Source organism: Chlorocebus sabaeus, chromosome 17 (genome assembly GCF_047675955.1).
Source record: "Chlorocebus sabaeus isolate Y175 chromosome 17, mChlSab1.0.hap1, whole genome shotgun sequence".
In the NCBI taxonomy this organism is placed as follows: domain Eukaryota; kingdom Metazoa; phylum Chordata; class Mammalia; order Primates; family Cercopithecidae; genus Chlorocebus; species Chlorocebus sabaeus.
Genome location: NC_132920.1, coordinates 69,702,477 through 69,715,678, shown reverse-complemented (window position 1 = coordinate 69,715,678; position 13,202 = coordinate 69,702,477). Strand labels below are relative to the sequence as shown.

At 34.0% G+C, this 13,202-nt stretch overlaps 1 protein-coding gene across 1 annotated transcript in view; it reads right to left on the bottom strand.

Annotated features, from left to right (window-relative positions):
* The window catches only part of COL19A1 (collagen type XIX alpha 1 chain), a 334,506-nt gene that overhangs the window by 262,928 nt on the left and 58,376 nt on the right, over positions 1 to 13,202 (bottom strand). Inside the window, exons 5-9 of the mRNA XM_008013598.3 lie at positions 13,045 to 13,168; positions 11,391 to 11,666; positions 8,206 to 8,286; positions 4,156 to 4,281; positions 3,016 to 3,078 (exon numbers count right to left, since the gene is read on the bottom strand). Of these exons, the coding sequence (XP_008011789.3) occupies positions 3,016 to 3,078; positions 4,156 to 4,281; positions 8,206 to 8,286; positions 11,391 to 11,666; positions 13,045 to 13,168 (670 nt within the window). The remainder of the gene's footprint in view (positions 1 to 3,015; positions 3,079 to 4,155; positions 4,282 to 8,205; positions 8,287 to 11,390; positions 11,667 to 13,044; positions 13,169 to 13,202) is intronic.

Below are 13,202 nucleotides of genomic sequence, written 5' to 3'. Positions count from 1 at the left end.
TTTAGAACAACATCTGATTCCCTTAGTAACGTTGCACTTCTGATCATTTCACAAAACTTACTCCTAAATATGCCTTAGAGCAAAATGACTTTCGATCTTCGAGTTATGTAGGCATTATTTTGTGCACCTGCTCTAATAATGACAATGACATGCCAGAATCAAAAATGAAAGAAAGCCTTCTTTATTTATTGCACATTGAAGTTGCAGGATCATGTAGTGTAGTGGGAGCAGAAATAAACTCATTCTCCACTCCTTAAACTGAAGCAATGCATCCATGTTTATTTGAAGTGCCAGGAAGGTAGAATGCATTCATGGTCATGGTCATCTAATGTCACTTTTACAAGGCAGAGTATATGTTGGTTTAATCAGATGTGGGTGCATGTATCAAAAAGATAAAGGAAATATACAGATTATTTGTTGTGTAGATTATAAACTTCTTTTATTCCAGCTGTTTTTATGTTGCCACTAAAATCTCTTGCCATTAGGAATTATCATGGAATTTAAAACAAATTTAATATTCTTAAAACATACCACAGATGAGAAGTCATATAAGGCGTTGTAACTCTAAGGTACGTTTTTGTATATTTTATAGATTTGACATACAATAAATTGGCTAATATTTATCCATTTTTATTAATTTTTCCTAGTTCTTCTCTACTGGTTTTAGCTTCTATAGAAGGAGAGAATGTTCTGTGAACGAACTGTCACATGACGGTAAACTCGGTGAGAGCAGGCCCTGTATTTTATTATTACTGCTAAGGCTCCAACGTCTGGCACATTTTTTATTATAATAGCAGGAACTCAATAAATAGGTGTTGATGGATAAATGAATAAAGAAAAATATTTAAATGTTAAAGTGAGAGATGTCTATTTATGATTAAAGGGAATGGAGGGGGAAAATGCATTCTTAAAGGGTATAGGCTCTAACAAGAGTGACTAAGCACTTAATCTTTAAAAAAGAATTTAAAGTCGATTTAATGATTTTTAAAATAATTATTCAAATAGGACTGTACTTCTGACATTGATTTTTTGTTTGTTTGTTTATTTTAGTGGGCAGGGTATTTTTCCTAAAAGCAACACAGGAAATTTCTTGCTGTGCCAGCAATCTTAAATATGACAGAATTGATTAAATCAAAGAAGTGAAAAGACAAGGTAAGAAATGTGTATGTGAATGTGTATAAATCACAGCCACCAACAATTAAGCCGCATGCATTTTTTTCCAAGGCATTTTTGTGTCACTTTATAGTATAGGCAGAACAGATAAAGGAAAACACCTTCCGTTGCAGATGAGAAAACTTAAGTATGGAGAGTCTGAGTGGCTTGGCCAAATTCACCCTCTAACCATAGAAGAGTTGGGATTAACTCAGAGATCTTTCCACTTTCTGAGTCCTTTCAATTGTGTTACCTTGGGCACATCATTTTACCTATGTGTGGCCTTCAGCTCTAAAATGAGGATAGAGATATTAGGCTAGCATTTTTAAATGATGTTTTAAGAGTAAAATATTGCAAGTGGAAGTACCTGATCAAAGAACACAGATGCATAATACTGAACTGCTTTTAGAATATAGTGGCAGCCTTAAAAATGGATACTGGTTATGAGTAGTCAACAGACCTACTGGGTTCAGATCCCAGTTTGGCCACAAGCTATGTGGCATTGGGCAATAATTTAACCTCCCTAAGCTTCAGTTTTTCTATCTGTAAAATGCTAATACCAATCCCTAACATGAAGAGTGATTGTAAGGATCAAGTATGATATCATATCTAAATGAAATGTAACCATGAAACAAATATTTGCTATTGGTATAATGATTTGTATGTTTAGTTTGATTGGTCTTTAGAATCAGATATTGTTCAATTATTTTGAATTTTCATAAAATGATATTGAAAGTAAAGGTACCCCAAAGAATGAGTTTTAAAGAGCATTAATAAATGGCCTGTCCCTTCTCAAAAATCTTTTTCAAACATCTGCTGAGTTGTCAGAAGTTCCCATGCAAGGTACAATGCGAATACATTCCTTCAGGAATCAAATGACTTTAGCTTTGTTGAAGCTTTGGGGGATCAGTCATTTCTCAGACTTCTGTCTCCTGTCTTTTTGAAGTCGGGGGGCAGGCAACTAGATTATACAAATAATTTAGAATCATGGACTTCCCAAGTTAAGGCATGAAAGGAATTAAAATCTATTTTACCTTGGAGAGATAACAAAAAGAGAATGAACTTCTAACAGTGCACATTCATTTACCTGATTAGCTGACAAAAGATGTACTCAAAAGAGTGGGAAACTTTAGTTAAGTTTTGAGTGGTGGGAGAAGGAAAAGAAAAATCTCCAAGCATGGGATATTGCCTAGAATTATACACTTAGAGGTCCAGTCCACTGGCCATTCCTCCATTAAATCCTCCCCAGCTCCCCAGATCGTTTCTCCAGGACACTTGCAACTCTCCTACAGCACCTAACACATATGGCCTTGTAATTTTCCACGATCTCTTTCTAGATGTAAAATCACCGAGAACATGGAATATTTCCTATTCTTCTTTATGTGCTCTACAACACTAAGCAACATACTGCATACGCAGAAAGGATTCAACAAAAGTTGGCTGTTTAAAAAAAGGTAGGGAGCTACAGAAAAATCTCCAGTGGGGATATATCAGAAGACAAGAGAAGCAAGAGTTCAACAGGGATTTGGGGAAGGGAATGTTAAAGAAGGCTAGGGCACAGCTAGAAAATAGACTTTCCTGCTTCACAGTTTTGCTCTTAGACCTTATAGGTACAAAGACTTGCAGTTCCAGATCTTTCCAAAGCTCACACCAGTCTACCAATATGAATTCAAAAGCAGACTAGAATGCTGATAGTCTTTCTTATTTCAGTAATCAGCATTTTAATATAGTATTTGATATATTTGATAGCCTTTTATAGAAACATATATTGGTATGGAATATAGAAAAATGAGATGAACACATTTTTAAGTCATTTTTTAACAAAACCCCCATTTTTCCCATCAATATTTGTCCTTTTCTTACCGGCTCTCCTTTATCCCCTTTCTGCCCAGATGAACCCGGAGCTCCTGGTAATCCTGCTTCTCCCTGAGCAAAAATGCATATCTGTGTTAGCAACCATTCTGTCACATTGATCTAAAGCCAAATGGTTTATAAATATGAAGCTGGCAATAGCAAGATAACGCTTTGTTCTCCTCTGAGCTGATGCTTAGAGTGAGGAATAGTGAGCCGTGTGAACAAGAGAAAAAGGGCATGCCAGTGGAATTCCATTCACTATTCCTCACTCTTCCAAACACCATTTAGCATCATCTCCTCTAGGCCTTCCAGGAGCTGGAACACAAGCTGTTTCTCTATGGTCCCCTGAACCTTGCCTTTTTCGTGGAGCTTACTATGCAATATGGACCACTAGAAAAAATGAAAGTTTCCCTTAAACTTTCACCCCATCCCCATCCTGGCTCAGCCAGAGCTAGGGCACACTCTGCTCTAGAAACTGGGACAAGTTCTCCTTTCCTCAGGTATGGGCACTGGAAAAAGCCACCAAGACACCACTCAGCCTTTTAGCACGGGCTTTATGACTGCCATTAACATCCATAGAGGAAGTTCATAAACGTTTATGGTCCAGCCTTCTTGACCAGGGAATCATATTGGTGCAGATGAAACAAATTATTCAAATAATAACAGATCCCCTCTGTATATTCCCCTAATAACTTATGGTGGATGGAGACAGCCGGTTGAAAATTTAGGGATGCTGGAAAAATACAGTCTACAAAGAAGAAGAAATACAATGTGGAGTATTTTTGTGTATGTTTTTGAAGAGCAGGCACTGTATTTTCTTCAACTGTGAATTCCCAGAACTTCAGCCTATTCCTGGCACATGCTAAGCACTCAGTACTTGCCCGTTGTACAGGTAGTTCCTCCCTTCACCTTTCTATTCATTCTAGTTCACACCCTGGAAGGAAGTTCAGATGGGCTCGAAAGGATCCAGGTAACAATCCAGGAAATCCTATTTTCAATGCCTTTTTCTTAACCCACCCCAGCGACTGAGGTATTTACTTCAACAAACACTGAAGGGCAAGACATATTCTGTGAAGACAGGCCACATTCAAGGAGCTGGGCTCATAGTCTGGAGTGGCTTTCAGTGTGCACAGATTAAAACTAGCATACCTTGTTTGGAATGCACTGGCACTGGTCTTTCAGTTCCTGCTTTGCTGGCAGATATGAAGACATTTTACTGGCATGAGCAGTTACCGATGATGATGCAATATTTCCAAAGCCATCCTGCTCTGGGCACTAAAATCCAAAAAGAGGCTTTAGGAAATGGGGCCAATTCCAAACATCCTGATGTTCCAAACACTGGCTCCCACTAAACTAGGGGTTGCTGAGGGTACCTGCAAGAACCGCTTTCTTACTAACCAAAAGTTGACACCAGTGTGAGAATGTTTATGACACTTTTGCACTTTCTGCCTGAGCCCATGTGTTTTCTTATATTGACAACACACGAGAAAATTATTTAAAATAATGGTCTTGGTAAAGAATTACAAAGTTACATTAGGAAACTTTTTGATAAGTATAGAAATTTCATACATTTATAATAATTATATTTTAGCAATAAAATAATTTGTACAAACAATATGAATTGAATTTCATGAAATAATATGAAATGTTTAATGTGAATACATCTTTTGGGAACAAAAATTAAAGTTGAAGTATGTAATTTGAACTTATAAATTATGGTTTCCTTCAACAAGATGACTTTTAAAACATATAGAGTAGAAAATAAATTCTTTTTACACTCTTAGACAATATTTATTAAATCAAAGTACACTTTACTCTAGTCTACTGTTCTTTAAAGATATTAAAAAGGTCTCCACTGCAACAGACAAGTAGTGCATTTTATACTTATGCAGTGGGTTCAGAGCATGCTGGACCACATGAAGTGCAATTTGGTTACAAAGCAATGAACTTTTTTTTTTTCTTTCAAAAAACTAATCCAAATGGAGAATCTGAAGAGGATAAACACATTGTTTTTTCTCAGCATCATGTACCAGACTCCTCACCATAGTTTTCCACTCTGAATTTGCAATTTCACGAAGAGAAAGCACTAGGAGAGAGTTAATACATTACTTTGTATGCCACAAATTGTAAATGCATGGTAAAGTATTTTCAGGATACAAAACTAAAATATTGTCTGTGGTTATCTACTGTGGTTGAAATCATGATTGATATCTATTTTCTTTTATGGATTTGGCTATATTTTCCAGTAAACATAGATAACTTTTGTAACAAAAATTCATTTTGATGATCTGTGCAGCAAACCATCATGGCACACGTTTAACTAACAAAACTGCACATCCTGCAAATGTACCCCTGAATTTAAAATAAAAAATTGGAAATAAGAAATTAAAAAAAAACTTGGTAGTAGTTGAATTCTTTGATAATTACAATAAAAACTGTAACAAAACCAGCACCCAGAAATACTGCAACTATTTACTGTATCCACCACTAGTTCTTTCAAATCTACTCTCTCCAGGTTTAACGATTAGTTATTTATCATAACAAGTTTCCAAATCTGAAAGTCTAAAAACTATTTTATATTTGAGTGGAACAAGGTTATTACCAAAACAGTTCATTCATCTCATTTGATTTGATATGATTTTTCAGCCAATTCTTACTTCATGGCTTCCCAGTCAGATAACCAAGACCCACTTATGAATTCACAATTTTGTTCTGGATAACCAAGTCACTATATTAAACTGAGGATTTAAATAACTTTAAAAGTATGTCTCAGGCTTCACCATAAACCTGTCCACACTCCACAAAAAGTGCCCAGAGGCAACACCAAACATACAAGTAAGGACTCTTCTCCTCGTAAAACCTCTGGTTTTGATTTGACACACATTCAGTTTTAGCCCTTAAAACTTTAACCACATTTCTCATTTATTTTCAACAAATGTTACTGATTTCATCCTTCTCTTAATAATTGTTCTTCATTCTTTTTACGTCTAGAGTCATGAAACTTAACTGCTTTAGAAACTGAAAATCTAATAGATACGAAGAAGCATGTTTATAGGTGATCTTTTAAAAATGTTGCCTTTGAAATGTTAGAAAACATGTGTGAGTTGAAATTTCAGGACAAAATTAGATATTTAAGCAACTACATTAAAAATTTCTGAGTTCAAAACATTTGGCAACAAGAAAGAAAATAAATACAGTTGGCATCAGAAGTAGAGCACATGCATTTAAATGGCTTTTACATAATTATTTATCTTTTCAACTGTACATTCATATTCATAAAAGGTAGTATGTTTCTATTTTTTGTTAGTCATTAAATGAATGGTGATATCTCCTCCAAATAATTGTCAGCAAAAAATACAGTCTTTTCTTATTTTTTCCATAGTTAGAGATAAATTCCTACCTTATTTTCTATTCTTTAAAACTAACTCTCAATATTTTCAAAATATGATTTAAAAATCTTTTGTTCATAATGTGTGAGATCATGTCACCGCTTTGAATTACCAACCATTCCACCCAATTCATCACCTATACTTCTTAAACAATTTCCTCATAAATCAGGTGGAAAGTTTCTATTATATTAATACAGTGATAAAGGGCAGTGATTACTGGTCAATTATACAATATTTAGATATATCAAAATATCATTATATGACTTTTCAATCAGAGAAAGTTATTATTTTAAAAACTCTTACATCAAAAAAGCATAATTAACAACAAAATTTTTGGAGAATGAACATCTTTAAGATTTAAATGTGTAGCTCCAGGAAGTCTAGGTATTTCAAGTCTGTAGATTGGCATTCTAAATTATCTTTTCGGATATTTATAGAAAGATATTTGGCTGGCTTGCATTTTACTTGGAATGAGATACATGAACTGGATTGGAGATATGCTTTATAAAGCCAAGTTACAAAAGCAAAACATATAATATTTGAAAGACTTAACTACGCTTTAAGTCACTTGGCTACATTCTTATTTCACTCACCAAAGTGAGCTACAAAAGTTAAAAATATTTTTGAATCACAAATTATTGAAAAAATTTTCATATAATTTTCTATGGCAAGTATAGAACTTTTACGAAATCTAAGATCCAAACAAAAGGTATTTTTACCTTTTAATTTCACTTTTCATATGTTTTTTCTATACTTTTTTTAGAACTAGCCCTCTTTGAATATCCTTCTGTCCCATTTATCTCTTTTAGTAGTTGATAAGTCAATAAATCAAACAATGATTGTCTACTTTCTCCAAATGAAGCATTAGGAATAAAAAAGTGTATCAAGGTAAAACTTCCCTTACTGAGTCTGAATTGTACTTAAATCAATTTAAAAACAAACATAATTATACCTAGTAATATAAGATAGCACACATGGCTATATTATACTGAGAGATAAAGAAAGTATTGAATTTAGTGTTTTTCTTATAATGAAAGATTGATATAAGAAAGTAACAGTTGTACAGTTAGGTTAGGAATATTTAGAATGAGAGGCTGAGGAACTGCATTTATATTTTGTTTCCAACAGGAGTCACTTAAGAGAAAGACACAAAGAGAGGGCAGGGAATGTGCCTTAATCATGTTTGTTAGCCCTGTTCCTTAGCACCGTGTTTAGAAGATCAGTGTTTCTGAATAAAGTGTTTGCTGGAAGAGAGTGAATGAATATACAAAGCAGTGACTCAGACTTTTCTGATTTTGCTACAAGGTAAAGGGGAAGGACATGGGGAAGGCAGTTGATCCAACAATGATTGATGTCCCAGACATGAGGTAAAGGTGCGCTTTGGCAGGAACAGGAAAATGGAAGATGAGGATGAAAAGTCTGTCAAAGGAAACCTAGCCAGGATGGGTGACAGGATAGAAAAGGAAAATAAGTGAGAACCAAGTATGATCACAGATTTAAAACTTCCGTAACTGGAAATGGTGCAGATGTCAGAACGTAGTTTAGGAAGAAAGGCATAAATTCTTTTTAAGTTATAATGAGTTCAAAGTGAGGATATATTATCCTCAAAATTAAGGGTGAAGTGCTGGTATTAAAACTGTTGAAAGTAACCATGAGAAAGCACCATGAAGGCTTTCTTTCTTGGAATAAATTACTCACCTGGTTTCGGCAGAATACACTCAGTGCTACCCTACATTTGGACTCTACAAACTATGCCACTAAAAGATAATCAGCGTTCTTCATTCTTCATATGCAAAGAAAATTAACTTACCTTAGTATCTGATATTTCACAACATGTTTCTTGAGCTATGAGGTTTGCACTGCAGTAGATTTTAAGTTGGTGAAGTTCAATCTATTAAAAAATTAATAATAAGAAACATCTTTAGTTTTTTGAGAATCACATTCAGGCAGTTAAGAACTATAGTAATTTAATAGGAAATAAAAAGGAAGCTAATATAAATAAATTACTGGTAGATATTTTAATGTTTTTGTTAAATGTAGGATTCACTGTTTTATGGACTACTTGAGAGACATAGAGTTGGATATAGAGATGGATCTATAGATAAAGGAAATCAGGTAATGAAAGCAATTGCAAACCTTGGCTAGCTGTTTCAAACAATAACATAGAAGAACTTATTTTTAAAAAGCTATTGTTTTACACTACAATAAAGAATGCCCACAAAATGAGGCCATTTCAAAATAAAAAAATTGGAGAAAAGGTAAAATCAAAGATATGAACACATGATGAGAAGGGCTTTATTTGTACTTCCAGACTCCTATTTGAGGCACTGAAATAGGTGTTCACTTACCAACAAGGAAAAAAAATTTATCTATATTTCATGAATTCTGCCTGAAACCTATTGATTTTTATATTTTATTGGTATAATCTGAGCAAGGCTAACAACCTTTTTACAAAAATAATTTATTCCATCTATTTGCTTAGCAGATTTCTCTTTTTTTGGCATTTGGACATGAAATTAAATGTAGTTCAAGGAAAGTATAATCATGCCTTTAAATGCAAGATCAAATCACCACCTTAGAAAAAGTAAATAGTACTGATTATTGATACAATATCAATATAATAAATTCTTAAATAGGTTGTTTGAATTCTTTAAGCACTGAAATGTTGTATCAAATAATGCATTACTTTGAGGTCAATAGGTACTTTATATAGAAAGATCCAACTCTAATCTTATAATAATTAACCTATAATAATAGAAAGCAGGCATTTGTGATTGTGGTGAATCTCTACTCCAACTTTAAAAGCAAAAAGTGGGGGGGAAAAGCTACAACTTTTACTCTACACCTCAGATGAACAAAATCAATTCAGTTCATAGAATGCGTTAAGAACAACAGACATCTTACAGATTCATGAGCAGCCTAAGATTTGCAGACAATGCAAAATCATGAGACTAAATGAAATGTAGTGATTTATGTTCTATAACTTTTTGAAAGGTTATTAAGGTTAACTTTTATTTATAAAATTTAAATACACTGTCTTACATAGTATAATGAAATACCGGCAGTAACATATGAATTATGTAGAATGAAGAATGAGAACTCCAATTAATTAGTATTGTTCTTAACTAAAACTTATTTATTACCATTGTTATCAAAATAGTCAATAAATATTGAAATCCTATTATGTACCATCCATTGTACCAGGTCCTGCATATGAATTGTTTTACTTAACTAAAGATAGATGATCAATTTTCAAAGGATTACAACCTAATTGAGTTCCATGACATTGAAGCCACAGTCAGAATAGTTTATGCTTTGTTTATTCATTCATTACTTCAGAATGCTTCACTGATAGAGTGTTGTAGAAGGAGAATGCGTAAGGTTAAATCTGTACTGATGCTTGTCAAAATGCTGAGTTGATTTGAAAAAAAAAAATCTTCATATCAGTTTTGTCACTTTCTCACAAAAACACACAGGTGGGATATGTGAAATAAAACTCAATCATGAGAATTTTTTTTCAATAACACACAGCCCAAATAAACACATTTTCACACCATAACAGATCTTATGAATCACAGAGCTTGTACAGAAATGACGAAAAATTAATCCACTCAAAGTTTCAGTAGAACCAGGAATATTTTATAAAACTACATATTTTGTTTGTTTAACTCAAACAGTAACTGTCTCCAAAAATAACTGCATCATTGTGACATGCCTTCAGGTTTATCCTCAAATGAACCAAGAATCCACATTAAATTATGAAACCAATGTAACACCATGGTTTTCACCTATATCCTTTTTATAAGGATTCACCTGATATTCTTTAGCCTCAAATTGTGGGATCAATTCCGTTTTTTTGTTTTTTTTTTTTTTTTGAGACAGAGTCTTGCTCTGTCGCTCAGGCTGGAGTGCAGTGGTGCAATCTCGGCTCACTGTAACCTTCCCCTCCTGGATTTAAGCGATTATCCTGCCTCAGTCTCCCAAGTAGCTGGACTACAGGCTCCCGCCACCACACTCTGCTAATTTTTTGTATTTTTAGTAGAGACGGGGTTTCACCGTGTTAGCCAGGTTGGTCTCAATCTCCTGACCTCGTCATCCACCCACCACAGCCTCCCAAAGTGCTGGGATTACTGGCTTGAGCCACCGTGCCCAGCCCAGGATCAATTCTATCCTTGGGTGAGAAGTTAATGAGACACAGGACATAAAACACTCCATCTTCTTAGGCTGAGGTCCAAGACTGGATTCCATTCTTGCAAAACCTCTAAGAAATAAACTATAAACTGTTTATACATAATAAACTAAGAAAACGTGCAGCCATCAAATTTAAATATATCTAACTTTTTAAGATTATAGACCTTGTTCTCTAGAAAATCAGTAATAAATCTATATCATGTTAACTTCAAATGTAATATTTAAAGGAACTTTCTATCCAAAAGGGTTTTACTAGGCAATTTTTCTCTTTCAAATGACCTACTAATATATTTAGTGAGCTTTTCCATACAATAGAACCCTGAAAAACCATTATAAGCTTATAAAAAATAGTCTGCAATACAAAGTAATTGCTATTTTAAGGATGAATGGTCTATTGTTCTTGAATGAAAATAGCAGGTAATCTGGAACCATTTAATTTAAACTTCGGCTTTTTCCAGTCCTTTCTATTTAAAACATATGAGCTAAGACCAATATTATATTTTGTATCATATTTTCAATTTTTACTTTTAATAATCTAATTTTTTAAGGCATGACCTAATTATTTTAAATTCCCAGGCTGGAGAAAATGGGTATAAAATGGAGTGAAAATAATATATGTGAAAATATAGTTGGAAATAACATAGCTGTTCTTCACACATCTGATGGCAAATTAATTAAATTAATAAAATTGATGAGAAGGGTATCTATTACACAGTAATAAGAGGAGGATGTTTTTAATAAGTTTTTTTTTTTTTTTTTACTTAGAAGTGTTAGTTCTCTTTCACAACCAACATCACAACTTACATCCACAGGCTTGCCATCTGCAACTCGTGTAGCAATAACTGTCCGTCCATGGAAATCCACAGTGTCCTTTTCATCAGTCTGTCTCCTTGCAATTAAATTACAATCCATATAGAGTGAAATGACCCGGGATTGTATACTGATGCCAAGTTTGTGCCACTGACGATCAAACAAAGGACGGAGTTCTCGATTTCTAAAAATGTAGTTCAACACATCTCCCTCTGTGGCTTGAAACATAAATTCCACCACCTTCTTTCCACCATCAACTACTATAGAAATCTGCAAAAATGTAAAGTATCTTTAAATGTTTTAAAAATCAATGTTCAAAATTTTTAAAGCACACAAAGAAAATCTCAAGATGCATATTAGTATAACTGAGGCACTTAGTAAAATATTTTAGATGACACTTGTGTCCACCTGGTTTGTTAAAATAAAAGAACAGCAAATACCACTACAAAATGGTTTACAAATGGGGCATTCTGGTGAATGTAATATGCTCCTTCCTAAGAGAACATCTAAGAGTGTGTGTGTGCATGTGTGTGTGTGTTTATATAAACCATTTATGTTTATATATACATAATTTATGTATATTATAGATAAAATTTTATAAGTATATATAAATTATTGCTCTGTATTAGTAACACAGGAATTTAAGGTTACCAATTTAAGAAGACTAAGAATACGATCATTTCCCTAAGCAGGGAAACTAAGATCAATTCTTTCACTATTGACACTTTGCAAGGTACAGAGAAAACACATTTTATAGAGGACATACTCTTGGTTGATCTACTCATCATAAAATTGTAGCTGTATTAACAGATTAAAAGATCAGTGAAGATTTAAAACATTTCAATGGATATGTATAGAAGTAAAAACTAATGTATGGTGCCAGTAAGTAATTTTGAAGTTCCTCTCCCACCCCTGGAGTGCCAGCATTCCCTCTTTTCAGCCCAAATGCCATCTCTTCTACATGCTCTCCTAGATTCCTGCTCTCTCCATTCCCCAATTCTGGTGAGCTGTCCTTTCTGTGCTCCCACTGACCACACCCAACACCAAGCTTAACTCTACCACTGCACTTGTTCCGCTGTATTATAATTATGCTGTATTATGTTGTTCTCCTAGATGTCATCTCCTTACTCCTTATGCTCCCTGATAATACAAATTCTGTTTTTCAGATCTCTTTTCTTGTCACTACCTAGCATATAGCATGTGTTCCATAAAATTTTTATTGACGGGATAAATATTTAAGTTTCAACTCTTTATTCACCAAGAATTGTCCAATGAAACAATGAACTGCTTTAAAAATAATATATAACATTAGAGATGACAGAAGGTGAAGAATGTGTTAGTTAGAAGGAATTAGTTAATGAAGCAGTTGTAAAGAGAAGGCAGTTTTGCATCTTTAAACAAAATATGGACCTAGAAGTAAAATAAAAACAAAAACTAACACTCTGTTATCCACTATACTCTCATATTACGGATCTCAGCAAGACCATCCTAACTACGAGAATACTTGCATTTTCTTGTTGATGATCCCTCTAAAGGGAGAACATTTGGACATCAGATCTACTCGCAAATTTGTGCACACAGTTCAAAGAATTCACCTGGCTTAATCACACAAGGAAAACTAATAAGCACAACTCTAATGGTACTTTACCTGTGGAATATTCTGCTGGTTTAAAACCTGCCACAGAAACCACCGTTCCTTTTTGGCGTTTCTTCTTACTCGAAACATGGCAGTTACTGAGTATTCCTCAGGAAGGCCTTTGGGAAATACCTTACTGTGGGAGGAAAACAAAGAACTTTTGTGAGGAC